This window comes from Filicampus tigris, chromosome 8 (genome assembly GCF_054856515.1).
Source record: "Filicampus tigris isolate MCC_2025a chromosome 8, RoL_Ftig_1.0, whole genome shotgun sequence".
NCBI lineage: Eukaryota > Metazoa > Chordata > Actinopteri > Syngnathiformes > Syngnathidae > Filicampus > Filicampus tigris.
The window spans coordinates 14,985,027-15,011,086 of record NC_141224.1 but is presented as its reverse complement, the minus strand read 5'-3'; the positions used below and the strand labels follow the sequence as shown (position 1 = coordinate 15,011,086).

General features: G+C 40.5%; 4 protein-coding genes across 7 annotated transcripts; 2 read left to right on the top strand and 2 right to left on the bottom strand.

Moving 5' to 3' along the window:
- Window positions 1-718: 718 nt before the first annotated feature.
- Window positions 719-8,432, bottom strand: LOC147143886 (lipid scramblase CLPTM1L-like). Of its 3 annotated transcripts, none has more exons than XM_086038828.1 (18): window positions 8,178-8,432; window positions 7,641-8,041; window positions 7,475-7,566; window positions 6,440-6,617; window positions 5,451-5,572; window positions 5,243-5,321; window positions 4,888-5,005; window positions 4,220-4,314; window positions 3,590-3,674; window positions 3,416-3,516; window positions 3,282-3,335; window positions 3,154-3,204; window positions 2,993-3,075; window positions 2,281-2,315; window positions 1,777-1,832; window positions 1,655-1,699; window positions 1,411-1,544; window positions 719-1,246 (listed from the first exon to the last, which is right to left on the bottom strand). In XM_086038828.1, exons 2-18 carry the CDS (start codon window positions 7,839-7,841, stop codon window positions 1,180-1,182), a joined length of 1,596 nt encoding a protein of 531 aa, XP_085894954.1. In that variant the 5' UTR covers window positions 7,842-8,041; window positions 8,178-8,432; the 3' UTR covers window positions 719-1,179. The 3 variants fall into 3 exon arrangements, with proteins under 3 accessions (XP_085894954.1, XP_085894956.1, XP_085894955.1); XM_086038830.1 differs by having other exon boundaries at window positions 7,641-7,806; XM_086038829.1 differs by lacking the exon at window positions 8,178-8,432 and having other exon boundaries at window positions 7,641-8,166.
- Window positions 8,112-16,814, top strand: mrs2 (magnesium transporter MRS2). Its single transcript, XM_086038831.1, has 12 exons — window positions 8,112-8,962; window positions 9,373-9,437; window positions 9,621-9,657; window positions 10,344-10,456; window positions 14,082-14,243; window positions 14,322-14,452; window positions 14,680-14,796; window positions 15,155-15,224; window positions 15,371-15,453; window positions 15,546-15,663; window positions 15,958-16,071; window positions 16,169-16,814. Exons 1-12 carry the CDS (start codon window positions 8,599-8,601, stop codon window positions 16,226-16,228), a joined length of 1,434 nt encoding a protein of 477 aa, XP_085894957.1. The 5' UTR covers window positions 8,112-8,598; the 3' UTR covers window positions 16,229-16,814.
- LOC147143885 (integrin beta-1-like) lies at window positions 10,075-13,967 on the bottom strand. Its single transcript, XM_086038832.1, has 7 exons — window positions 13,781-13,967; window positions 13,259-13,516; window positions 12,324-12,528; window positions 11,698-11,827; window positions 11,306-11,612; window positions 10,956-11,234; window positions 10,075-10,876 (listed from the first exon to the last, which is right to left on the bottom strand). Exons 1-7 carry the CDS (start codon window positions 13,825-13,827, stop codon window positions 10,696-10,698), a joined length of 1,407 nt encoding a protein of 468 aa, XP_085894958.1. The 5' UTR covers window positions 13,828-13,967; the 3' UTR covers window positions 10,075-10,695.
- Window positions 16,815-17,596: 782 nt separating the features above from the next.
- Window positions 17,597-25,695, top strand: fez2a (fasciculation and elongation protein zeta 2a). 2 transcript variants are annotated; one of them, XM_086039129.1, is made up of 10 exons: window positions 17,597-18,169; window positions 19,397-19,505; window positions 19,660-19,779; window positions 19,895-20,027; window positions 21,541-21,806; window positions 21,891-21,971; window positions 22,306-22,381; window positions 22,468-22,533; window positions 23,744-23,769; window positions 24,829-25,695. In XM_086039129.1, the coding sequence occupies exons 1-9, from the start codon at window positions 17,877-17,879 to the stop codon at window positions 23,752-23,754; spliced, it is 1,155 nt and encodes a 384-aa protein (XP_085895255.1). In that variant the 5' UTR covers window positions 17,597-17,876; the 3' UTR covers window positions 23,755-23,769; window positions 24,829-25,695. The 2 variants fall into 2 exon arrangements, with proteins under 2 accessions (XP_085895255.1, XP_085895254.1); XM_086039128.1 differs by lacking the exon at window positions 23,744-23,769.
- The last annotated feature ends 365 nt before the right edge of the window (window positions 25,696-26,060 follow it).

Here is a 26,060-nt window from a genome sequence, read left to right as displayed (position 1 = left end):
AACAAAGCCTTTTTCTTTTTAAGCACACATTCTGATTTGTGCTGCACAACTGTTTGACAAGTTTGTTTTCTTTTTCTCCAGTCAAATGCCAACTCTTTTGCACTAAATAATGACACCCTCTCAGTGAGAGATATCTCTCCAAACAAGACAACTGAATTATACTCTGTGTAAAAGCAAGTATTACTCACTAACCGGATGGACATTTGTCATAAAATAATATTCAAACATTAAAGTAGAAGTCAACCAAAACATATTTTTTTCAAGAATATGTTCCCAGCAGGCCCACTATTTGAAACACGGCATTCTGATTAATTTTATGTTTGTGGAATATAAATTAAGCAGCAAAGTGCACTCGTTTTTAGCCATCTCACGAGGCGGCCATTTTGTCTTCTGTCGACTGAAAATGACATTGCAACTGCTCACAACGACCAATCATGGCTGACCTGTTTTCAGAATCTGAGCCGTGATTGGTCGTGATGTCATTTTCGGTAAACAGAAGTTACAAAATGGCCGCCCCCAGAGATGGCTAAAAACGAGTGGATTAACACTAATTTCACAAATGCAATATTTATCAGAGTGCCCTGTTTCAACGAGTGGGCTTGCATAGAACATATTCCTGAAAAAAACTGTTTGCGTTTGACTTCCTCTTTAAAATCAAAATTTGTAGTACACAAAAATGCAAAGGTGTACTTTACCTGTTCATATAAGTCACTGTGCAAACAATAACATTGTTTATTCATGAAGTTCAAACTCATATACAGTCAAATTGAAGTTGATTAGAAACGGCACACACATACGTGTGTGTGTGCATGCCTTTTTCACATTCAAAAATCAGTTCCAAGGATGGTATTAATCATCATATTCAGCAATTTCCATTCAGACTATTTACATTTGCAATGGAAATGTGCAACAAACATTATGAGCTATAGTAAAGTGTGGGAGAGCAAATCATTAAGAGGTGTCAGTTTGCAGGTTCAGCAACTGTGGCATAACCAGGATGAATGAGTGAAAATGACTTCACTCACACAGCATATGGAGCATAACAAAGCAAATACACACGGTGGCTGCACTGACTGCATTTTATGCTGCTGTAAGTGTAAAGTGTGAAAGTAACGGCTGGATGAGGGCAAGATCAGAAGCTGCTGCCGCCGAGTCCACCCTCTCACTTGTTTAAGGTGCTCACTGAGTCTTTACTTTCTTGCTGTGGGATCCACACTCGGATCTTCTGGCCTTGGGGGCCAAACGCCTGATGGAAAACGACAAGACAAAACAATAAGGAAGCCTGTGCTGCTCTTTCTATGAACATTCAGACAGCGGTGTAATTGGATTCCAGCGTAAAACCATTCTAGCCATCCCAAGCCCATGAGCGCACTCCCCATTTTAAAAGTAAAAGAGAGTAGTATGTGCTACCTTCTTTGATAGAGGTAGATGAGGAAGAAGAGCTCATCTCTGAAACAGGAGAGTTGGTGAGAGGACAAGAATGCCTCAGAAGAGGAGAACATGGCAGCACAGGAGCACAGGTCTGATATCAGCGTGTTCACTCCCTGGCACAAAGGCAAATCAAATCTGATGAAAAAATATACCTTTATGTGAAATGCAACGTCTTGAAATGTAAAAATAGAGAATTTAAGGGGCGGGGAATCATCCCACTCACTCTGTACATCAACACTGCCCCCTGCAGGTGGCTCACAGATCCCAGCTGATAGGAAAAGCCACATGACATTGGGTTTAAACTCCTTGGCAACACGCTGTAAAAGGTTTGACTGCAGAACTTACCTTGTGGTTGATAAATAGCTGAGGAGCCATAGACAGGAAGCCGAATGCATACACTCCTGTCAAGTAAGACGAGTTTAGTCATCAGTTTTCAGAACCCCAAAAGAGAAAACTGAAATATGCAACTCTGTCATGTCACGTAGTTGCACTAAAAACTATCCAACCTCCTTTCTAAATAAGATGTATTTGCAAAATATCCAAACAATCCACAGATTTAACAGGACAACAAAGCAACATTTTAGATCAATAGAGCAACGCAACTAATATTACATGCAGTTTCCCCTTGTTTTTATGATCTGCTGCAGACGTTTGCAGAGGCAGACATAGCTTTCTGCTTTAACTTCCCTGTGGAATCTTAGCCATTCTCAGCTGTGATAGCTTCTACTTTGTAGTTGTGAGTGCAATTGTACACTGTATGTAATCTGTTTTTTCCTTCTAGAGATGTTATGAATTCAGCAGCTGTAAGGAAATTGAAATTTACAAATAAGTATGTTAATATGACCTCACCAGTTACCAGGCTGTTGAGCATCCAGGAGAAGTAACTGTTAAAATGAAATTCATTCATGTGTTAGTTTAGCGAATAACTACTATAAACACACACACACACTTCATATTTAGTTGTAAAATCCACTGCCATTGACAGCCACTATAGACATCAAAGATCCATTTTGGGAGTGTTTTTTGTTCTTAAAAAATATAAATAATTCATTGTGATTTTTATTGATATTATATGTAATTGTTTATAAATGTACACAGTTTATAACAATTATTTAATGAAATGAATAAAGACAGTGCGTGTTAAAAATGTTGAAATATAAATGGTTTATTTCAGTAATTATTAATAATTCATGATAATTATAATTGTATTCAACCAACTACTTAATAAAATGAATAATAACCTTGAAAAAATGTCAAATTACTCAAACAATTATTTGATTGTATAAATGAATCCCCAAAAATTCACAAGAGTTTATTTTTAATATAATCCACTCCACTCTCATTTTCTTTATTTTATTGTTATTTAAATATATATCAATTAAATTATTTAACGCACTAAATGAATAATTAAAGCTGTCTTTGCCCACTTTTCACGCCACTACATCAGCGAAATGTACATGAAAAAGCTGTATGTGCCCAAGTAGCTTGTATAAGTTCGATATAATATTGTTCCAAATACAAATGATGAGGCAGAGGACAAGTACGACAGTGAGCCGCTCACCTTTTTTGACGCAAGTAGGCCAGAGAGAAAATGGCTCCACTGATACACAGAGGACACAGCAAGTAGGACAAGTATGCGGACGCCTGGAGGGAAACACCACACGTGAGATGTTTCAAAGGAAACGGAGAATATGAAATCATGAGAGTGGCAGGTTGAATCACCTGCGTGTCAAACTCCACTGTCCTCCGCTCTTCTTCATCCAGCTTGTTTACCTTCACAGAGACCAAATACTGATTGTCACGTCGCTTTGCACGCATGCGCATGTGAACGTGTTTGATTCCCTACTCACACGGGGTCGTCTCCAGTGCAAGTTGATCCGAAATACTTTCAACACCTTCCACACCTGATGAGACAGCATACAAGGGGTCTATTTACAATTTCCATTTGCTGATTTTTCTTATTTCTGACGTGACATAATAATACCTCCACACATGCTGCCAGCCCGACAGGAAGGAGAACTAGCAGGCTAGTCTCCTCCAGCAGGTGCAGGAAAATCAGCAAAGTGCCGAGACTTCGCCACAAAACTGTACACAAAAATGTAATCACTTTATTGTTTCCTATATGTAACGATTGTTTTTGCGTATGACAGCTTCTTACCGGATTTCCTGGACATTCCTGCCATGCTTTTCTTTTTCCTCCAAGAGCTTATGTCATTTTTAAGAGCCAGAAATTCACAGATGAGCTGTAAAAGTTAAAAGAGAACAATGACATTTTTAAACCATATCCATCTAGTTTCCATCCTTGTCCTCATTCGGGGCGCAGGTGCGCTGTACCCTATACAAGAATGGACTCCAGGCACATACTGTATAGACGCTGTATACAACAACACTCTAAAAACAATTGGGTTCAAAATAACATTTTGGGTCAAAAATGGACCGATACACAAATTGGGTTAATTTGACCCACTTTCTTGCATTGTTTTGTACAAAAGAGCCAATCTTTTGGGGTTGTTTTGTACAAAAGAGCCCATTTTTGGAGTTGTTTTCTGCAAAGACAACCTCAAATTGAGCCAAATTGTGGATCGGTCCATTTTTGACCCAAAATTGTGTTATTTTTAACCCAACTGTTTTTAGAGTGCACCATTCACAACAAATCGAGATTCGAACCCCAAACCTCACAGGTGTGAGGCAAAACTGCTAGCCACTATCTCACTGTGCCGATGGTCTCTAAATGTCAATGTGAAAACGTATCATTCTTCATATTATGTAAGTGGACACACAGTCTTACTTGCAGGGCTGTGATGAGTGCCGTCAGCACTAACAGGTACAGATTAGAGCCCACCAGGGTCCCTTTAATCTCATCTATGTACTCCTCGGAGAAGCCTGCGTGAACAAAGACCAGTATGTATTGCAAGTCGCATTAATTCTCCACTTTGAGGCTGGACACAATTTTGTAACACATTTGATTTTTTTTATTTTTTTTTTAAATGAAAAACATGGAGTAGGTCTTTTGTAGATGAAGTTAAACAAAAAAAAGTTCAAATGTGTGTGTAAAATATATGTGTTTAAAAAAGTTTATTTTACCAATATGTCTAAATTGTATTATTTTGATGAACTCAATTAACAAATTATTTATGGAGATGAATTCATTTTGAATAATAATGTTGTTACCTTGTGTCACCGATGCTTTACAATCGACACATTGCCCTTTAACTTTTTTTATGTGTGAAATAACTCCGAACTTTGGACAATCACTGTCGTTTACAGATGGTTTCTTCTTGGCTTGTTGCCATGGCGCCAATTTTGTTATTCCACCGTAACATTAGTCCGAATGGAAAAGTGGTCACTTCGAGGCGGGTATTTTGCATCGACCTCTTTTGTAACTGCGTTATTTGAGTTATTCAATTCATAATTTCAGACTTAATTTAAGCAGCAAATCCCTCAATTCATCCTCACCAAACTGCCGCAGGGAATAAACCACATCATGGAGATGAACCCAAAATCGAAATCTCCTCAGCGAAATGCCCTCGTAGGACACAGTGAGTGGCAGATGGGTGGTGCTTTTGTTGATCTCCTGTGGAAGGATGCATAGAGTAGTATTAAGATATCAAAAAAAAAAAACAGACACCTGTTGAGAACTTTGACATTCAGCTCCTTGTTAAAAAATTAGCAGCGTAAGTAGAATAGTTGACATTTTTAGTTTAAAAGTTTAGAGAAGCTCAAATTAAATTCCCCTGGAAATGTTATACTACATTTTTGAATCATCATGAAAATTCCCTGAAAGTCCCTAAATGGTGTGAGGTTGCTTTACCATGAGATCTCGGATTCTGAAGCTGAGCTCGTCAATCAGTAGCAGAGGAAGGTAGAGGATCCGTCTTCCTTCCTGCGAGCTGACAGAACGCTGAAGTTCAATGGATGCATTCACTCCTGGTGAATTTCTCCTATCTTTCAATCCAATCAATGTTCTATGGCTGTGATAAATACAGCATGACTCGACGACATTTGATCACGGGACTTACATTCTAACGTAGCGGCGCATGTCGCTGGGGAGTCCTCCCTTGGTGAAGGTGAAGTCCTCTGACATCATCGTGACCGACAGGCGGGGTCTCCAGTGGGATACAGATTGCTTTAATTTGGACCTCTAATTAAGTCACACACACAAATTAAATGGTAGTTGTTTTTTAAAGTATTATTCTATAACAGGGGTCTTCAATCCTGCTCCTTGAGGGAGCCTGTTTCCTGCAGTTTTCCATCCGTCCCAGCTGCAACGCACCTGATTCAAGTGATCAAATAATCAGCAAGGTCTGCGGAAGCTGGATAACGATCCTGATCATTTGAATCAGGTCTGTTGCAGCACGGAGAGATGGAAAACAGGCAGGAAACCGGGCCTCGAGGAACAGGATTGCAACCCGTCTATATGCGAGAAATGGCACTTAAGATTGAACTGCTGGTTTGTTTACTTTTGGCCAAGGATATTGGAGAGTTTGCACTGTTCTGGAAAGACATGTTTTGCTCCACAGTTTGTGTTAAAATATTTGTTGCCTAAAGGGTTATAAAGCCCACTATCTATGTTAATCTTTAGCATGTCAATGGTGTTTCCCACTATGTTTTAGCATTAAGCTAGCAAGCCATTCCTAAGGTTTGGTTATTTTAAGTACACAAGGTGTAATTTCCTTTGTTTTATGTTTACTTTGACAGTAAACTTCAACGGGAAGTGAGTTGAATTGAATTTGCTGCCACCGTATAATGCTTATATCTCGAGTTTGCATTCACAAGTCAAACCAAAAACATCGTCCGAATAACGTATCACAAAGCAACACTGTTGTCCTATACTGTATATGCCATAATTCATCATTATGAAACATCTGAATAAACTGAATTGAGCTTTTAATAAGGTCATTCCCTTGATTTATTATGCGGGAATTTAACAGTTTTAAAAGGATAGGAAACTCACACGCTGAATGTTCTGAACTCCTGTCTTGAGGAGATTAAGCAGAAGTGAGTGTACCTTGTGTGTGTCTCTGTGCCGTTCAGTGTTTGCAGAGCTGATGTGGGTGGTAAGCAGAGCTGCGTGGTGCACCTCTCTGCTGTCCTCCAAAGGGGAAACACTGGCCTTGTGGACGTATACTACTGCATACAAACTGCCGTTGGCTCGAGTCTCCTCCGGCAGGGGAACATTCACCTGTCTACACACACAGACGAACACAACACAGCACTTAGTTGAAATAGTGCATAAAGATCTTTTGTTTATAAGAGGCCGGTCTGAATAAATGACGTTTACTTTCGTGTTTTTCCCATACAGTTTTCTGTGCATTCATCACCAGCGACTGCAGTCTATTCTAATCGACTGCACTCATATGATCTGATCTACTACAATTACAACATGTTAATTTTACTTTTAGAATGTGAACATTTATGAACTAAGGTGGTTTAGAACGGCGTTGTGGAACATACTAATACAGTAGTATTACAGTACATACTAAGTAAAATATTAGAAACACATCTCTGTACGATGCAGTTGAAATAAACTTGAAATAAACAATAACCTTTCGTGTACAATTGATGACATACGTTATTATGTAATCTCCCAATTGCATCCATAACACTAAAGAAGGCAAGCCAACTGTGAAATAAAGACAAAATTAATGCAACAAAGTTCCCTTGAGGTTTTTTTCAATCTCTGCTTGCTTCCTTAATTATAATTATTCTTTGCTGTTGCCGTATTCTTATTTGTTTATAAGTCAATATGTTTTATAGAAAACATCCGGTCCGTTGCAAAGTGTTTATTTTTTCTTTCGCTGTGTGAATGTGCAAGGGTGTTTTGGTAGTGGGGTGGGATGGGAGGCATCAACGGGTGCCATTCAAGATAGAACCAAAACTGCTCATGTTGCCCTATAGTAAATACAGTACAGTATACCAGTGCTGCCAAATTATTGCCATCATACTGTATTCCCTAATCCCCATATGAGAATATACACCTACCGTAAAATAGACTATAACTATCAGTGTATATTCAATAAAGTAATACAGGTGATAAACCAACCTCTCAAATGTAGAGTGCGGGTCAAAGGGATCAATTCTCAGAGCCAGGTTGAGCTGACTGTTGTCTGGTACAAGGCAAGTGAACACACTCAGCTGGACGGACAACAAAAACACATCATACAAGATATCTGTCTGTAGCCTGGGGGGTTACGGGCACAAAAAGGTACCTGCAGTCTAGGTCTGCCTGACAGGTAAGAGGTGATGCAGCCCTCCCTTCGGCCCTCATCGCAGGACTTTGTGTTGAGGAATCCGTACAACAGCCATGCGGTGTGGGCCATGTACACTATAAACACCCCCAGGAGGAGCTTGGCAATGGAGCTCCTCTTCCCGTCGCTGTTCGCCGGTTTGGAGCAGCACGACGGGAACATGATGCAGAATCGCAGCAACCACCGAAAACGTACAAAAGGAGAGAAAGGGAATGGAATTTGGATTGGAACGAGGCGGATTACGGTCGACTACGGTCCCGCCGCAGCATCCTCCTCCTCGGGATGCTGATGATGGATGATTATCCGTGGTAGCAGCTTGTGTGTTCAATGCACACTCACGACAACACGACCTACATAGGAGGCTTCGAAGCACATCGACAATAGGACACAATTCACGGAAGAAAAAAAATTATGAACCTTTAAAATTAAAATTATAAAATTGACCCTTCCCCCTGAATTTGATCTTTTTTTTGGTCAGATGCAAAAATAATGATCTACCTGCTCTGAAGAGCTTTGGCGTCCTCGCAGAGCATGATGGGTAGGACACATTCAGTTTCCTAGTTTTCGCCAGTCGGTGACCGCGACAACTTTATTAGCACCCCGATATCGCGTTGTTTTTATTTGTCGGTTTATCTGAGTTCGTAGCTAGCGACGTGAAGCTCTCTTATATTTCTTGTGCTTGACGTAATTGTCAGTAATATTTGAACTCGATAACACGGCTCGGAGCGCATGTCACTGATTAGCTGCTATTCTAGCTAGCATAACACGAAGTCCAGAATGATAGTCACGTGAGAACGCAGTGATGGCAGAAATACGTTAGCAAACATTATTTTACTCGAGTTCATTAAGATGTTCAAAACATCATTTGTCTTTTTATGGGGGGCTAGTGCCTCACACTTTATCACTGAGTCACCATTCCATGTCGTTTTTTTGCCATGGTCTTGAGTGTAAGGCTGCTTTGGAGATGAAACTACACAGAATGCTTTTGAGTAGGTGTATGAGCTGCCCAAGGATGTATCTACCATACAGGGGACACTTGAATTCAAAGCGCCTTTTGGGTTCAGTTGGTGCCCTCTCTTGTATGGGAGCGAATGAAGCCATTCGTCCCATGGTTGGTCGTGCCATGCTCTACTGCACAAGGGACGCGGTGCCACCAATGTGCAACCAATGTGAAGGTGCTCCTGAGGTACTATTTAGTCATTTGCTGCTTGAGTCAAGCAGAAGAGGTCAAGTTTGCTTGGCAAGAAACAAGAACATGCTAGGAGGGGGAGCATCATGGCCTGGTAAGAAGGACGAAACTTGTACGCTGATCAAATTAGCTTTTTGTTTCCCATTATATATTTGTATGGTTTTGCCAAAGAGAAGTGACACATCAACTACAGAGCAGCAGTAGCGGTAGAATTACCTGTCAAACAGAACGGTGCAGTGCCTGAATAAGATGTATTAAAAAGGGGGTGGGGAATGTTTTTGAAATTATTCCAGCTGACTCTAGTACATTTAATTAAATGCTGTGTACTTAAGCATTTTGACACAACACTACACGATTACAATGTGTAAATGCATCTGCAAATCGCAAGTGCTTAAAAAAATGTTCACAATACTTGTGAGTTTGACAAAAGACCTAATTATCTTAGTAGTGCTTAAGTTGTACTTTCACAAATGTTGTTTTAACATTGTCTGTGTCTTTTAACAGTGTCCTTTGTCCGCCACAGAATGACCGAAGCTCCTCTTTCCACTGTGCCGCTACCGTTTGTTGTGGTAAGCTGTCGTCTATCGATAGATGGTCAAACAAAAATCGGTTTCAGTACTGAATGACCCTCATCCCTGTCCAGGCACTGAGAGACAGCTAACAACAAAAATGATCTCGTGTGGCCTGGGTGATGCCTTAGCAGATTTCACACTATTTGCACTTTTAAAGTACTTTCTTGTATTATTTCACAGATGAGATTCGACCAAGAGGGAAATGTTACATCATTTGGTAAGTGTTAAAGAAAAAAAGATCCGTTTTTATTTTGTTTTCAACAATTTATGTTGATTTGTGTGCAACTTGTAGATAAATCAATGGGTATTGTTAAAATTGTCTTATTGGCCGTTTAAAAATAATGTTGATCACATTTTCTTTGTTGAACCTGTAATGTTGGGCCAGTTTCATCAGGATCTGATTCATACAACCATCCGTTTTCTATTGCTCATTGACACAAATAGGGTCACCGTTGAGCTAGCTATCCAAAATATTTTTTCTTAACCAGCTAGACTGCTATCTAGCTAAGCACAGGGCACAACCAAAGCAACCATTCACACTCACACAATTTTAAATATTATATTAAACTAAGATGCATTTTTGTACTTAGGGTATGTACTGTGAAACTAAAAGAAAATGCCAGCCAAAGTCAAATTGTGATTTCTCTCATTTTGTGGTGTACCAGTATCATTTCAGGATTTATTTTGCTGTTGTTCCTGCAGTACTTTTATTGTGGCATAGTTTATTATGATAAACTGTTGTTTGAGCTCTGTTACATCACCTGGCTTGCGTTCGGCTTGTTTCCCTCGTTTTGTTTTGTTTTACCTGAAGTTTCCAAAGTTCAGTGAAGTACTTAAATGAAAAAATATCCCATTGTTGTTACCGTTTAACTGACTGTTATGCATTTTTTTCTCTACTTGTAGAGAAGAAGAAAAACGAGCTTTGTCAGGAGCTAAGTCTTCAGGCAAGGGACCTTCGCTTTCAGCACAGTACCAGCCTCACCACCAGAAACAACTGCATTATCCTACGAATGGAGGTATGCTAAAAATGCTGACAAAATGTCTCTTCATAAAAAACAAAACACATCACCTTTAATATATTATTTCCCATGGCTATGATATTTAATTATTTGTATGACACTATAACCCCCTAGAGAAGTATAATAATACAATCTAATGCTGCATACTGTCATGAATGTTTAAAAAAAAAAAAAAAAAAAAAGATCTGTAATACAATGTTAAAGCCGCCCAAAATGAATGCTGGGAGTTCTCTGGATCATTTCCACTGTGGACATTCTTTCACTGTCGCCACAGTGCAATGTGTCCCTGCGGGTGTTTGGGAGATGCTAAAGTAGAAGAAACAAGAGTCCACACGGCTAATCATTCTACACGGTGCGTGAATATCTTCTTTGCTTGCCACCTCTGTCAAGATGAGGTAGTTGCACTCGGCCTCGCACCTGGTGACCAGATGACAGACTCAGTCAGAATGAGGAATCAATTACACCCGGTAATGATTTTAAATCTAGTAGTTCTCACCTGTCTTTTTTGGCGACTGTTCCGAACGCCCGGCAGTCCACACACTCTGCGTGAGTCTGACAAGGGCCCAAACAAGTAGGGCAACTCTCACAGGTCGGGCCCGCGTACGGTGGGTCACAATGACAGCTTCCGCACAGACACATCCCTCTACCGTTACACACTTGCTGGTTTGATGCCATGCAAGAAGTTGCATCGATGGAGCAGCTGCAGTCCTCATCGCTCCAGTCCTTGTCACAAATGCACTGTCCACACTCGCACCTGCCGTGACCCCCACATATCCTGCAGAGAAGCAGATTTACCGCTTACTAGTAACTTAATCAAACAACTAACTTCTTATCGTGGGTATATACCTGTTGTTTTGATACGGGCAATCAAAATTGCTGCACTCGCAGAACCTCCCCGTGTATCGTTCATTTGGGTTTTCTCGACTGTGGCACACGCAGTCACCTTCGACGCACGTTCCCCTACCGCTGCACAATGGAGCGTTTGGCCCATTGCGACAGAATCTCTCATCTCGGTCAATGCTTGATTCTTGATCAATCTGGCAGTGTTGTCCAAGGTAAGGCTGGTAGCACTCGCAAGAGCCGCACACCAGAGCTCCATGGCTGTTGCAGGCAGGACTATTTTCCTCACGGTTTCCCTTGCAGTCGCACTCGCCTGGAGGAAATGAACCAAAAGTGCCTCAGCTCAACTGTTGCGATACTGAAAAAAAAAACAAGAAATAAACTTTGCAGCTACTCACACTCCACATTTATCTCCAGTTTGACACTTTGTGAAAAACTTCTAGATGTAATGTGGACAGACCAAGGCCCTGTCCTGTTCTTCGTATTTATGGCGTCACTAGTGAGACAATGGGCGGCCACAACATTCACCTGGGCATAAAGGATAGTCATTATATAAAGTGTTTTCTGATAGAAGAGCACAAGCTTAAAAAAAAAATGGTTTGGAGACTGTAGCAATGACCAGGAGCTCGATGAAGATGCTCATATTCTCTATGAGAGTGACAAGGATGGACAGGATTAGGAATGAGATCATCAGAGGGACAGCACAGGATGGAAGATTTGGAGAGAAGGCTAGGGAGGGCAGATTGAGATATTGTGGACATGTTGTGCAATCTATAGAGGAAAGACGGTGTATATATTTCAGTAAAAGATGCTCAGAATGAAGCGGTCCGGTAGGAGGCAAAGAGAAAGACCAAAGAGGAGATTTGAGGATGTCATAATGTTGGACAGATTCCTGGAGTTAGAGCGGGAGACACTGAGAGATGGATGGGGATTATTCACTGCGGCAACCCCTTAATCGGGTTAAGATGAAAGCAAAGAAGAAGAGCACACATTTTGCTGATGCTGTGCCCAAATCTATCCTGACCTCCACCAGCATCTTCCCATGTCTTATGTTGCTGAATGTGATATTGACTCCAGCTGGCACGGGGCTGGTGTCCATATTCAGCTCTGTGATTGGCCGGTCTCTCGCCGTGGTGATGTAAAGAGGGAAGGACTCGCTCACGCCAGGTCGTAAATGGAGGGTCACCTCTTGTGGCTGCGGGAACAGAGTCTCTGCCGTGGGCTCGGTGCTGTAAATGTTCATCAGAGACTTTGAGAAGTGGAAGTACAAGACAGAGATTCAAATGCCCTGAAGGTTGGGTCAGGGAAAAATATGCCTCAAATGTCACACAAATACTCAACGTATCTTATTGAAATTATCTAGCCCATTAAGGCCTAAAGCACCTGGCTCAACAGCTCCCCAAAACCTAAGGTTGCGTTTGGAATTACCCTTGAAAACCTGAAGTTTCCCCAGAAATTCAACACCTACAAAATAATTCATATCTCAGCCCCTGTAGCAGATGTAAACATAATTCCAATAGAATTTGAGACCTTAGACATGTGGCTTTCACACAGGCCCGAGTTTATTCATCTTTACTGTTTCAATCGAAGATGTAAAAATAGTGTCAGTGCAAAAGAAACACCATTTTTAATAATCGCTTTTGGCATGCATATTATATCTTATTAAATGTGGTTAATTTCTTTTTTTCAGCACTTTGACTCTTAATAATGTTAAAGGCTTACCTAAAACACTGCCACTATAATTAATAACCGTTTATAATGATGACAGTTCAACCCTCGAATTGATCAATTCATTTTCATGTTATTTCCCATAGGAGTTAAGCGATTCCGTTTAAATGACAATCTTATAATATCTCCCATGGATGAAATAGAGCACATAGTGTCTCGTATTTGGCTTTACAGTACTGTATTCTGCAGCCCCTGTTGCCCGAATACTAAAATCACAGGGCTTTACCATACCTGCTTTCATTCCTCATGACATGAACTCGTCCCTGGGGGTTATACATGTGACGTGTGTCACAGCCTGCCCTCTTTAGCTTACTCGAGGTGTGACAGCGACGTTTCAAACGGGAGTCAGTGCACCACACGCACTGCGGACCCGACAGGATGCACTCGCTACAGGTGGACGCAGACTTGAGACATGTTTGTTTTTCAGCCTGGCTGGACGACAGTAGCGGCAACAACAACAGGAAGAGACAAACCGGCTTCACGGCCATCCTGCAGACAATCAAAGGACTTGTAGCAGAACATTTTCTCATCAGTCGAAACACTTCATTGTCATTTGGATGTTTTGTTAATCCTGTAGTAAGGGTTCCTCACATAACAAATGTTGCAACTTGAATAATCAATTAGAATACTGGTCTTATTATTGACAGGATAAATGGCAGAATGTCCCCTGTAAGTTGTTTAATTATTTTGCAGTTTCTTTAAAAATACTTTACAATTAGTTTACTGTAAAAAGACAGAGTGCGTGTAACTTACTCGAGTTCCTGAATACTTTTTCCTGCCTCCGGGCTGCTTAGGAACATCTGCCCCTCTAGCTAGCAACACTTCAATAAGCTTAATGTTAAGTTGCTGCTTGACTTTTATCGAGTTAGCCTCTCACCGCAAATATTTACTGAGCAGATATGACTAATGGACCTTTGACTCATTCTAAAAGCATAACAAGATGTCAGTCAAAATATATATATTTTTTGGTCAAAGCAAAGCATTTAAACCGGGCTGTCTTTCGAGATTTTAGTTCAAATGACATCTTAATGTAGCCCTGCTTGTGTCTCCGCAGTCATTAAAAGCCATTGTGACTCCCCATTGCCTTTTGGTGTTGGATTTCCGTGGGCTGGGATTGGAGCGCTGGCTAGTGCTGGAGCTCGCCCCGCAGCTGGCCTCGCAGACGCACTCGCTGCCTTTTGAGTTCAGGGCTCTGGAGGCCATCCTGCAGCACCGGGTGAGGGCAATCACTTCTTCTTTGAACCTGCTTTGAACAACGTGACAAGATAAGGCTCAGGCAGGCTTCCATCAACAGGTAAACAACTTACAAACCCGGCTGAACGAAGTTGAACCAGTAATATCGGACATTTTGGAATCGCTGGTGGATCCGAAAAGCCTGTCTGCCGATAGAAGTAAACTACACATTCTGTTGCAGAACAGTAAGAGGTAACCAAACAGACACATGAAGTGAAGCGAATGTGAGCAGAGCTGAAAGAGTGTCTGCGATTAACAGCTTTAGAATTTATAAATAAAATGTCTCCCTTATTTTCAGCAACCAGGTTTTAGTATTGAGATCAATAATATCAACTAAGTATCAAATTTGATGTTTACAGTGGATTTCTTAACACCATTTTGTCGTTTGTTTGTCTTTTTTTGTTGAAACTTGTTAACAGTTTATCGGAGTTGGAGACGGACATTAAGGTTTTCAAGGATTCCCTGCTGAAGATTTTGGATGAGGACGAAATCATCGAAGAGCTCTGTCTCACCAAATGGACAGACCCGAGAGTTTTGTAAGTCAGACGCTCCAGTACAAGTACAATTGTTGTAAAGAATAGTACGTTCCGGAGAACATTTCTACTTTCCAAGTGTCACAACCTATGGAAAATGGTAAATATTTTGGTATTTCTGAAACATTTCTGGTCATCTCCTGTCAGAAAATGTTTCTTGAACTCGACAATTCGAGTTTCCAGATTTCAGTGATTTTGGCTTAAATTGTATTTGTGATTTTGACATTTCTAGCCATATTTTGTCCTAAATTTGCGTGAATGTTACATTGCACTATTAATCTTTTACTTGTATGGACAGCAAATGTTATTCTTAGATGAGCTTTTTTTTTTTTTTTTTTTTACTTGATTTCTGTCTTTCTAGTGAGGAGAGCAGTTTGGGGATTGACCATGCAGAGGAGATGGAACTTTTATTGGATAATTACTACATGCAGGTATATGGTATATCTATGATGTTTACACATTTATAAACACTTGTGACTTATACAGAAAAACATTTAGTTTGTCTATGTCAATGAAGTGGGTTTGAAACTAGCCGTGTTCTTATATTGTGCTTATGTCATCACACCGGCCCATACAGGCTGAGGAGCTGGGCAACAAGGCCAGGGAGCTGAAAGGCCTGATCGATGACTCCGAGAGTGTCATCTTTATCAATCTGGACAGGTGTGCTTTAGTGTCCATAAATGCTCTTTGAAGCATCTGCGACACAATCCGGTCATCCAAATGAACAGAAAGTCAATTGCTGTCTGTTCTAGCCATCGAAATGTGATGATGCGTTTGAACCTGCAACTGACCATGGGGACCTTCTCACTCTCCTTATTTGGTCTCATCGGGGTGGCCTTCGGAATGAATTTGGAGTCGTCTTTTGAAGAGGTCAGATTTCCTTCTCTTTGGCCTTCATTGGTAGTCATGTTTTTGTATCTTTTGTATGTTGTAACCTCCATAAAGTCTTCCAAGGGATATTAGTAAATTCATGACAGGTATCTTTTAGGAAATATGATGCAAGGGTCGATCAAACGGTTATTGTATATTATGAATATTTGTCAATGTTTTTTGGGGCTGTAAGATTTTGTGAGGTTTGATTTTAGAAGTGCATGGCAAGCTATATCTATCCCAAGGGCGGTATACCAAAATAATATTTCTTGACATATTTTGTCTGTGTTCTAGGACCCTCGTGTTTTTTGGCTGGTTACAGGATTCATGTTCCTTGGCAGCGGTCTGATTTGGCGGCGACTGCTGTCATTTTTAGGGCGACACTTAGAGCCTGCTTTACTACCATCAGTAATACACTTTTCACCCATATGCATGGCTTAAATTTGGTATTTAAAAAAGCCTGATTAAATTAATTTCAATTGTCTTTTTTTTTTTTTTTAAATAGATTCCTCCAGTTTGGAAGAGAAATCTGAAAGCATCAGACATGAAGACTGGCGTGAGATGATGCTACCACCCTTTAATAGGCTTCAGCACTTTTTAAGGCCATTAGACTGACCTCATGTTTTCTACAATGACACAAATCACTTGTTTCCCATCAGGATCCTGTTGAAGTCTTGATTGTCTTCAAGATGAGCAAGAAGTGTATAGATACTTCACATTATTTGTCCTTGGTGAAAAAGCCATTTCTGAGTTTGTCAAGTGTTATTTCCTTGTCTTACTTGATACTGCAATGTATCATAATCATCTAAGTGGCACATGCCTGTGTTTTTTATTTCATGACAATAAGACATGTTTTTGTGTGTAACTATTTAATGCGGTTCACATTGGTCATTTTTATTCAGTCAATTCCCTTTTCATCTACTGGATCATCTACTGTACGCTACTGGAGATAGCTATTAAAAAGTAGTCATGCATGGACCCTTCAAAAGCATTTTTTAATTGTTCCAAGTATGGATGTCATAGTGAATAATATCTCTGAATTTAACAAGAATGGGACAACCGGTACTGTTTCCTGCCGCCTGTTGTCATTCACCGGATTGCTCTTTTTTATAGTGTTTTATTGAATTCCAGTAAATGTTGGTTCAACCTTTTGTGGGTGCATTGTTTTAATTGTCAGAATTGAGACGAACTTTGATTTTTGTACTTTATCCAGATGATACTTTTGTTTTGAGCCATATACAGAGGACAACTAGAGGCAAGCAGATATTTAGTTACAGAACTAATGTTTTGGTAACATTTTTTTGTTTACGTTGTTGCGTTTGCAGTATGAATCTACTGACAAAAAATTAAAAGAGCAAAGGAGTTTCTCCAGAACAAGGAAATTCATCATTCTGTCAGAGTTCAAATGAAAATCCAAATTTACAACAGAATGCTTTTATGTTGTTGATCGCATGTTCTCCCCTTGCTTGCATGGATTTTCTCAGAAAAATATTCAAGATTCAATGAAGACTTTAACCATTCTGAATCCTAATTTGTCTTTAAGGACCCAAAGTAATTTGGATACTCTCACCTAATTGCTGTTTTTGTGCTCAGGCGACCTGCTGATGCATTCTGTGCCAAGGAATTATTAGTTGAGGAATTTCACGTAGTGCTTTGCTGCTGTCTTCTGGCAATTATAGGAATTAGTCAATCTTTTTGGGGACACCAGGAACTACTCGTGCCGCTTGGTCATTCAATTACACAGTATATTTCACTTCATAGAATACGTTTTTACGGATTTTTTTTTTATTATCTTGAATGAACCTTTTTTTTTAACAATCAGCATTCGTAAAAAATACAAGTTTACAAAAATTAATATTAATGCAAACAAAGTTGCCGCACTGATCTTTGGATGAGTTTTTGTTGTTTTTTCCCCACAGGGGGCGCTATCACTTTACATCGTTTGGAAATTCGTAAACATAGGAGTGATTCAAACCTTGCAGCAGTTAGCAGTGCATAATGATGAGGTATTGATGAGTGTTGTGTTCATGGTCATTATGTGCGGTGTGAAGCAGCCACTAGTCGGCTACGTGCAGCCTGAGCCGCGGCTGCAGGAAGGCTGCCTGGCGGCCTCGCTGCGGGCTTAGAAGAAGAAGAGAGGGGATGCCACGGCCTGTCAGCCCCGCACATTCATCACCATCCAGCCACAGCCAGTAGGCTGACTCGGGCGGGCTATGGCGGCGCCTCCCGCCCGTCTGGACGACGGCTGGCCGAATTTGTGTGCAGATCGGCCGCTGAAAGGAACTGTGCCCGCCGCAGAGACGCTCTTCCTGGATGCTGTCGACGGCAATGATGATGGGGGACCTCCGGAGTCCCAAGGGGAAACCGGCGCCACTAGGTACACGGAGGAGCTGGTGGACGATTTTGACGGAATTTTGTCTTTGTGCTTCGGTGATGGGAGCTCCACGGAGGGCAATAGAGACGAAGTGACGGTGATCACCGAGGACACGTTTCTGCAGGGAGATGAGTGAGTGTTGTTGTTGTTGCCTTGTATCATTTATCAGCATTTTGAGGATGTATTTTGACCTAATGACACGCTTCAAATGCCGCCATTGGCCGTGACACCACTTTTAATAACCTCGTCTTGCATAAAAATTAGTTGTTTATTTAAAAAAAATGAATTATCGGTTTACGGCGAACTTAACGTCGGTGACGTATTTGTACGTAGGCCCACGCTAGCGCAATTGTTAAGCGATGAATACTTCCTATGAAACCACTTTTAGGCATTTTGCAGCATACCGTGTGTATATAGTAAACAGAGAACCCCCTGTATGGTTTTGAAACTGAGAGCAGCTACTTCTTGGTTACTGATAACTACCAGTTTAATACACACTTCTAATATAACAAATTTGCTTCATATCTGCCCTTAAAAATATTGTTGGTCACCACGTTGGTGACCTTTGATATTTAATGTACTGTACATGTAAAACATATGCATATGAAATATATTAGTCATTCCGTATTCACATATAGAATGCCACATTAGTCAAATTTTCATATAAAACATTTGTTCCTTGTATTACATTCGTTATATATCATGTTAGTCATACGCTGTACTGTAGGTTTTGAAGAAAAAAACTTAACATTTAGTACATATGTTACTGTGTATTATTTATGTCAAAACAAGCAAATGAGATTGATCTGTACTGTAGTTTGCATTTCTTTGCATCATACACAGGTGTTTCTCATATTTTGGTCCTCATAAGCAACGAAAGTAAGGAAACCCAACCATTGGAAATCTGTCACATCGCTGCACACTACAACCACAAAATCCATCCATTTTCTGTAATGCTTGTCCATTTTAGGGACATGGATTAACAGGAGCCTATTATATAGTATTGCAGGACACCCCACACACATTATGTATAGATTTTTGTTGGTACTGTAGTTAATTTTGATACTCTGTAACAGGAAGTACAGGTATGTCTGTGTGGCATGGTAACATGGGAGTATTTCAATAGGCTTGGAGTGGAGCCACTCAGATTCTCTTTGTTCACCTATTTCTTTATTTTTGTCATCCTATAGTAATGTTTTCATTTTTATCATTTGAATTTAAAAAAAAAAGTGAATAGAACAAAGCAGTGCATCTAGAGTTTTTATGTCCGTGATGAAGTTGTCAACAATGAAAAAATAATACAGTCAAATTGATTGGAACTGACAGAAGCATCTGATGCTCCCTTTCATGTACTAACAGGATCTGGAATGCTTTAACCAAAAGCTACGGACAGGTGATGGAGACGGATTGGAAACATTCCCGAACACGCTCCCTCCACATGTCCACATTCAACCCGGAGAAGAATGCGGTCAGTGACTCGCCCCTCAACGCCTCCCACCCTCCCACAGTGTCCCACTTTTACTACCCGCCAAATCTTTCTTCTATTTATCTGACAAATCTCACCCATGCTGTGAGCCACGGATGATTAAATCACTCGGCCCCCTGTTGTGGCGTCTACTCAGAGTCAGACGAGTGACGTCGCGGCGGATGCGTGTGAAGTCGAGGAGCTGAGGGAACAACTGGACATGCACTCCATTATCGTCCCGTGTCTCGGCGAGGAACCTCTTTTCACAGCCGAGCAGGTGAGTGGCGCATAAGAGCTTTTTTAATACAGATGATGCAATTTAAGCCAGGATTTAGAAGTGTGTCTCACTGGCATAATTGCAGGCCTGATGTGTGTGTTGACTCGCTGTGTAGGTGATTGAGGAGATTGAGGAGATGATGCAGGACTCGTCTGACTTTGAAGCAGTGCACAATCCTTCACAGTCTGACCTGTCCATGCTCTCTTTGGATGTTCAGCGCCCCAGAAGAAGTCCAAGTTATGAAAAAAGTGAGTGTGGAGATTCTCAGTCATCAAGGTCATGCAAATCGCCAAAAGTAGAATTGAGGCAACTGGACCCTTCTTGGTTGTTGTATCTATTTCTATTTCATGTTTAATCCAAACAACATGTGACCACCTTCAGGAGACACACCCACTAGAGACATATGTCAATAGGAGGACACCACACCTAAAGTTTAGAAGTGAATAAGCCTTTTGGATTAAAGGTGAAACACCTTTAACAAGGAAGAGGAGTCCAGTTGTGTCATGCTGTCCACGCCGTTTCTTGATCCGGCCCACCAAGCAGTTTCAACAATCCTGTAATATTGGTTACATGAATATATCAGTTATTTCAGTGTAATCGGTTAATTAATGTATTTATTCATGTTTTTATTTTTTATTCATATTTCGCAATAAATGATTGATTAATTGATTTAATATAGATAATAAAACAAAAGAAACCTTTTTGTATATTGTCACTGTCCATATACTAGGGGCCATACTTTGAGAAAGGTCTGTCCTCACCTTACCCACCCTGCGGTCAACAAAAATACTTCGGGTCAAGTGTAACGGATGCCAACTTGAGCTGCATGATTGAAAAATGTCACTTGCGGTGCCGTCTAATAGAGTTATGATGAGCATACAGTAGTTGCCGGCCTGGGTTGCCAGCTCAGTGGTCAGCACTCTGTGCTCCCAAACCTGACGTGCGGGTTTGATCCCAGAGTTAGGTGAACGCTGCAACAGTAAAAACTCCAACTCCACAGGTTAGGTGACTAACGAATTATACGTTACACAGCTTACACAAAACAAGGGAATTGGTGTCATTTTACACCGCTTCTCAGACATTTTGAGCATTCAAGAGCATTCAGAGATTTGTTCTTATAGCAGCAAAATGCACTCGTTTTTAGCCATCTCTGGGGACGGCCATTTTGTCTTCTGTCAACTGAAAATGACATCACAACTACTCACAATGACCAATCACGGATCAGATTCAGAAAACTGATCAGGCGTGATTGGTCGTTATGAGCAGCTGTGATGTCATTTTCAGTCGACAGATGACAAAATGGCCGCCCCCCAGAGATGGCTAAAAACTGATGTATTTCGCTGCTTAACTTATATTCCACAAACGCAAAATTAATCAGAATGCCGTGTTTCAACTAGTGGGCCTGCTGGGAACATGAAAAAAATATGTTTGGGTTGACTTCCGCTTGAACCTAATCTCCAAATGACCTAGCCCATCTGTTTGTTCTCAAAAGCGAAAATGTGGATGCTGAAAATTTTGCCAGCTCCGGCTTAGTGAAGACTCCAAATTGTCTTCATTTATGAATTTACGTGAGAATGGTCGTGTTTCTATATGTGCCGTGCAAATAGCTGGTGACCAGTCCAGGGTGTACACCGCCTCCCACTAATCACCTCGAACAGGTTAAGCAATAGAAAATGGATGGATGGAACTATTGCTACTATTTAGAAACAGTAAATGTACTGTAGCTGGATCACTGCATCACTAACAAGTGTGTGCGTGCAGCAATGCATCGACTCAACGTGGCGGAACTGAACGAGCGTCTGGAGGAGACGGAGGACGCCGTCACAAGGCTCTCGGAGGAGCTGGTGCAGCATTTGGCTCTCAGGGACGAGCTGGACTTTGAGAAGGAGGTGAAGAACACTTTCATCTCTGCGCTTATCGACGTGCAAAACCGACAGAAGGAGCACCGCGAGGCGCTGAAGAAGAAGAAGAAGCTTAAAGGAGCGGCGGGAATGTCGCAAGGCCACGCGGAGAAGTCGCTCAGATCAGTGAGTTTATTATTTGTGGCCGACTTGCTGACAACACAGCATCGATGTTCCTTCAGTTCTCACTGCTCTTTCCTTCGTCCTCAGCGTTTTAGCATGGAAGGCATCTCCTCTGCTCTCCAAAACAGCTTTCGACAAACATTCGGGAGCGGATGCAGTGATAGACAGGTTCATTTGTATTTTTCACGTAGTAGCTGGACCTTTACTACTCCCAAGAAGTCAGGGTATTTAGCTTTAATTGTCTAACTGTTGAATGTGTCAGTGCACTTTCCGTGTTTTCTAAAAAGGTACTAAATGGTAAAAATCACAAAAGGTGTTTTGATCCATGAACGGACCAATACTTTCCCAAGTATGTCCACTTTAGGTCAAGTGTCCCAATACATTTGTCCATATAGTGAAGTTCAAGTTCCTGCAATAAACATGTGTGCTGCAAGAGTCTTTATTTGATCAAGTAAATCTCTTATGAACTCATTGATAATTCGCTACTTTTTATCACTTGTAGTATTTGACCACCGTCATCCCGTATGAAAAAAAAGGACACCCTCCTTCCATCGAGGACCTTCAGATCCTGATCAAAAGTAAGTTCCTTTCGTCCTGCATCATGAAGTTTGATTCCTTGGCATTATTAGTAAGTGACCTCTCACTCCCATTTACCACGTTTCAGTTTTGCACGCGATGAGAGACGACAGTGACAAGGTTCCGGCCCTCCTGACAGACTACATTCTCAAAGGTAGGCCCTTCTCCAAGTTCATTTTGCAATGCGCATGTTGCTACAGACTGTTCATGTTCGTTAAACTGTAAATTTATTGTTGTGGTTTTTGTTTATAATCATCAAAAACGGTGTCACCTTTATTAGCTGTACAGGCACTGCACAACAATTGCAGCAATATCTGAAGATTGTTCATTAATTGATTGTCCCCGATTATTACGACATAAAGACTCAAACTAATGCTGGACGAAAGTACTTTTAAATGCTGCCACAGTCATTTCTACTTTAAAGGAGAGTTCAGGTTAATGTGCTTTGTTTTCGCAGTGTAAAACATTTCCCAGGTGTCTTGATAACATGTCTGTGACATGTTTTTATCAAAATACCTTAAATTACAGTATATCATAATTTACACCCCCTATTTGTTTTCTTGCTGAGGTCAACCTATGTTTAGGGTTCCCTCATAATATTTATTCATTTATTTTTATATTTCTTATATTTTTCTTCAGCCGCTTGTTCTTTTTTTTTTTTTTAGGGTTGCAATTTTGCAATAATTCGTCATCCACGGATAGTATACATATTTTACTCATCACTATACTGCTTCATGGGGAAGTTTTTAATCATATACATTTTAAATATATCTCAAACATAACCCATACGGTTTGTCCAAATCGGAATCCTCTCATACACTCTTCCAATTCCAATTCAGTAACTCATTTCTAAGAGCAGTTATAGCAGCCTGAGTTCATAACCTCTTCTACTTTATTTTCCTTTAACTCTCTCTTCTTCCAATAATTATACTCCCAAATTGAAAAGACAGGCAGGTGATCACTAATGTTGTTCAGTAATAAAGCACTTATCATATTGCTTTCCGTATTATTTGTAAATATATCATCAATCGGAGATGCACAGTGTGATGTTATTCAGGCTCATACAGTACATCCCTTCAATAAAATCATCTCTTCTAACCATGGTTGGTTGGATTCTTCATATCTGTATTGAAGTCGCCACAAACAGTTCATTGATGCATGATTATGACAGTTCAGTGACCAAAATCTGTTCAAGGTATATTTCCCCCGCAAATTTGGCGCAAACACCCAATTCAAATATTACTTCATTAGAACATTTATTTTTGGTGACAAACATTCCTTCTTGGTCACGCTGTCTCCACTTATTCCATTCATTTGTCTTTCTACTTGAATTCACGCTTTAATGCTGCCTTGCATTCTGCAAGCTGTGGTGTGAGCGACTGGCTGGGAGGTTTGTGACATTCTTCCTGTCACCCGCGCTGTTGTGGTGTTGTTGCTCACTCTGGCCAGGGATCCTTTTTTCCACTTTGTAACTGTGGTGCACTTTGACCCCAGTTTTCACTCCTTCTTCACTAACCGACATCACCATGCCACATGGCTGATCCCTGATAACGTGCAGAGCCGCTGATCTCTGCAGTCAAGCACTTTGCACTTCACTTTTGCAAGTTCACTTTTGATCAACTTGTGGCATACACTGGATATGATTATATACACTGCCATAATATTAACTACACATGCACGCTTTAATGATCTAATACAGTCCAATAAGGGCTGTGCCAAAAATTCTGCATTTTCAATTGTTGCTCAATACCAGTTTAAAAATAATCATATATTTATTGTGGTTGTAATTTCCAGTGGATGTGAAACTGCTTTGCACAAATGTGTTTTCGATATTTTGGTCCACCACAAACTTCAACCACAATAATAAACTTATTGTTAAAAGAGTTACTTTCTACAGTGTCACTCTTGTTTTGGATCTTGTGAATTTTGTGTGTGTTCTTAAAGTGGAGGTCAACCCAAACATATTTTTTTCAAGAATATGTTCTATGCAGTCCCACTAGTTGAAACAAGGCATTCTGATCAATATTGCGTTGTGGAATAAGCGACCAATCACAGATCACCTGGTTTCTGAAGCTGAGCCATGATTGGTTGTTATCTGAGCCCTGAGCATTTGTGATGTCATTTTCAGTCAGCAGAAGTGACAAAATGGCCGCCCCCTGAGATGGCTAAAAACGGGTGGATTTTACTGCTTAACTCATATTCCACAAACGCAATGTTAATCAGAATGCTATATTTAAACTACTGGGCTTTCTGGGAACATATTCTTGAAAAAAATATGTTTGGGTTGACTTCACTTTAATGTTGTGGTTAGTGATGTGTATTGTAATTTATGGATTTAAATATTTTCACATTTTCCCCTCTTGGCTTTATTTTCATTTCATTGATTTTTACCACTGACTCCATGCCGAGGCCTCGCACGTCGCTAATATTTATCTGTCTGTTGTTCCAGTGCTTTGCCCAACGTAGCCTGGTGGGTTGGAGCCAAACACTGGGGAGAGGCTTGGCAGGATGAAGATGATTGTTTTTCACAAACATGTAGCACAACTATTCATTGAATGCTTCATTTCTGCATGTTGTGTCCTCATGTTTTGCCCATTTAATTCTGTTTCTTGTGATTTTGATAAGTCTGTGTTAGTTTGCATTTTTAACTTCTTTTTATATTTACTGTGTGTCAAAGGAATATGCCCGAGAAGCTGAACTACTTGTGCGATGCAAAGGGCTTTTCGTTAATCCAAAGTGCTTACGACCTTGCTGAGCCATGATCAAATGTGCACAAAGCACAACGGGGCTTCCGGGCTAATCCACACAGAGGTCAATTTGTATTATCAACACAGCTGCTGCTTATTATTAAACAGCACTGACACTACGATACATAAACACACAGATCAGATCTTAGCAGGGCAAAAGATGTTCATGCATCAGCAGCAAGAGATCAGGGAACGTGGCACAAAATAACAAAGCCAGCTAAACAAATATGTGTTATCAGTATTCCACCGACTGGAGCTTACAGCCACTGTGAAGATTGTGTTTTGTCTGAAACATTTTGCACTGACTACAATGCGTTAATTAACTGACCGACTATGCATTTGAGTGATAATTAGTACTGCTTGACCCAAGCACTACTTTCGCTGTGCCGGCCGTGCACACAGCAGTAAACACTGCAGGACTCCTTGTTGTGGATGTATACATGCTGCCTTTTGAACTTTTGTACATTGTAAAGGACGTATTTTCAATGAATGTCTTATTACTAGACGATGTGTTACCTGCTTCGTTTATTTTGCATCTGTTCTGTTTTAATTATATTTATAAGACCACATCTTGGTGTCTGTGATTTTGTCTGTGAGCGTCATATGGTTGAAAAATGTGTTTGGTATTGACACAATTATATAATAATTATAGAATCATAATAACATAATGATTTTGAAATTAAACCAATATGGAGGAAAACGGACAGAAATGAGTAGATTGCCTTCACATCAGTGAATACTCGAAAAAGCCAAAATGCAGATTGCAGTTTTCCAAACATTTTGTCATCAAAAATTCATGACAATATTTGATTGGAGAAGCCAGGACCCATAAGGTTGACTTTTTGTAATGGGTTTTACTATCTTGTAACTTACTGAGATAGTCATCTCTCGCAGTGAAGTGCAGTCCTACAGCTGCTGACATTGTCAATCAAAA

Coding starts and splice junctions, on each gene's coding strand:
- fez2a (XM_086039128.1), top strand. CDS start 17,877: ATGGCGGCGCCTCCCGCCCGTCTGGACGACGGCTGGCCGAATTTGTGT. Junction 20,028..21,540: donor AAGTCCAAGTTATGAAAAAA/GTGAGTGTGGAG, acceptor GTGTGCGTGCAG/CAATGCATCGACTCAACGTG. Junction 21,807..21,890: donor CGGAGAAGTCGCTCAGATCA/GTGAGTTTATTA, acceptor CTTCGTCCTCAG/CGTTTTAGCATGGAAGGCAT.
- LOC147143885 (XM_086038832.1), bottom strand. CDS start 13,827: ATGTTCCTAAGCAGCCCGGAGGCAGGAAAAAGTATTCAGGAACTCGA. Junction 12,529..13,258: donor GTCATGAGGAATGAAAGCAG/GTATGGTAAAGC, acceptor GAACATTTACAG/CACCGAGCCCACGGCAGAGA. Junction 11,828..12,323: donor ATGGGAAGATGCTGGTGGAG/GTCAGGATAGAT, acceptor CTTTATGCCCAG/GTGAATGTTGTGGCCGCCCA.
- LOC147143886 (XM_086038828.1), bottom strand. CDS start 7,841: ATGTTCCCGTCGTGCTGCTCCAAACCGGCGAACAGCGACGGGAAGAGG. Junction 3,675..4,219: donor CACTCATCACAGCCCTGCAA/GTAAGACTGTGT, acceptor TAACTTTTACAG/CTCATCTGTGAATTTCTGGC. Junction 1,545..1,654: donor GGGCAGTGTTGATGTACAGA/GTGAGTGGGATG, acceptor CCTTTGTGCCAG/GGAGTGAACACGCTGATATC.
- mrs2 (XM_086038831.1), top strand. CDS start 8,599: ATGTCGTTTTTTTGCCATGGTCTTGAGTGTAAGGCTGCTTTGGAGATG. Junction 15,454..15,545: donor ATCTTTATCAATCTGGACAG/GTGTGCTTTAGT, acceptor TGTCTGTTCTAG/CCATCGAAATGTGATGATGC. Junction 15,664..15,957: donor TGGAGTCGTCTTTTGAAGAG/GTCAGATTTCCT, acceptor TCTGTGTTCTAG/GACCCTCGTGTTTTTTGGCT.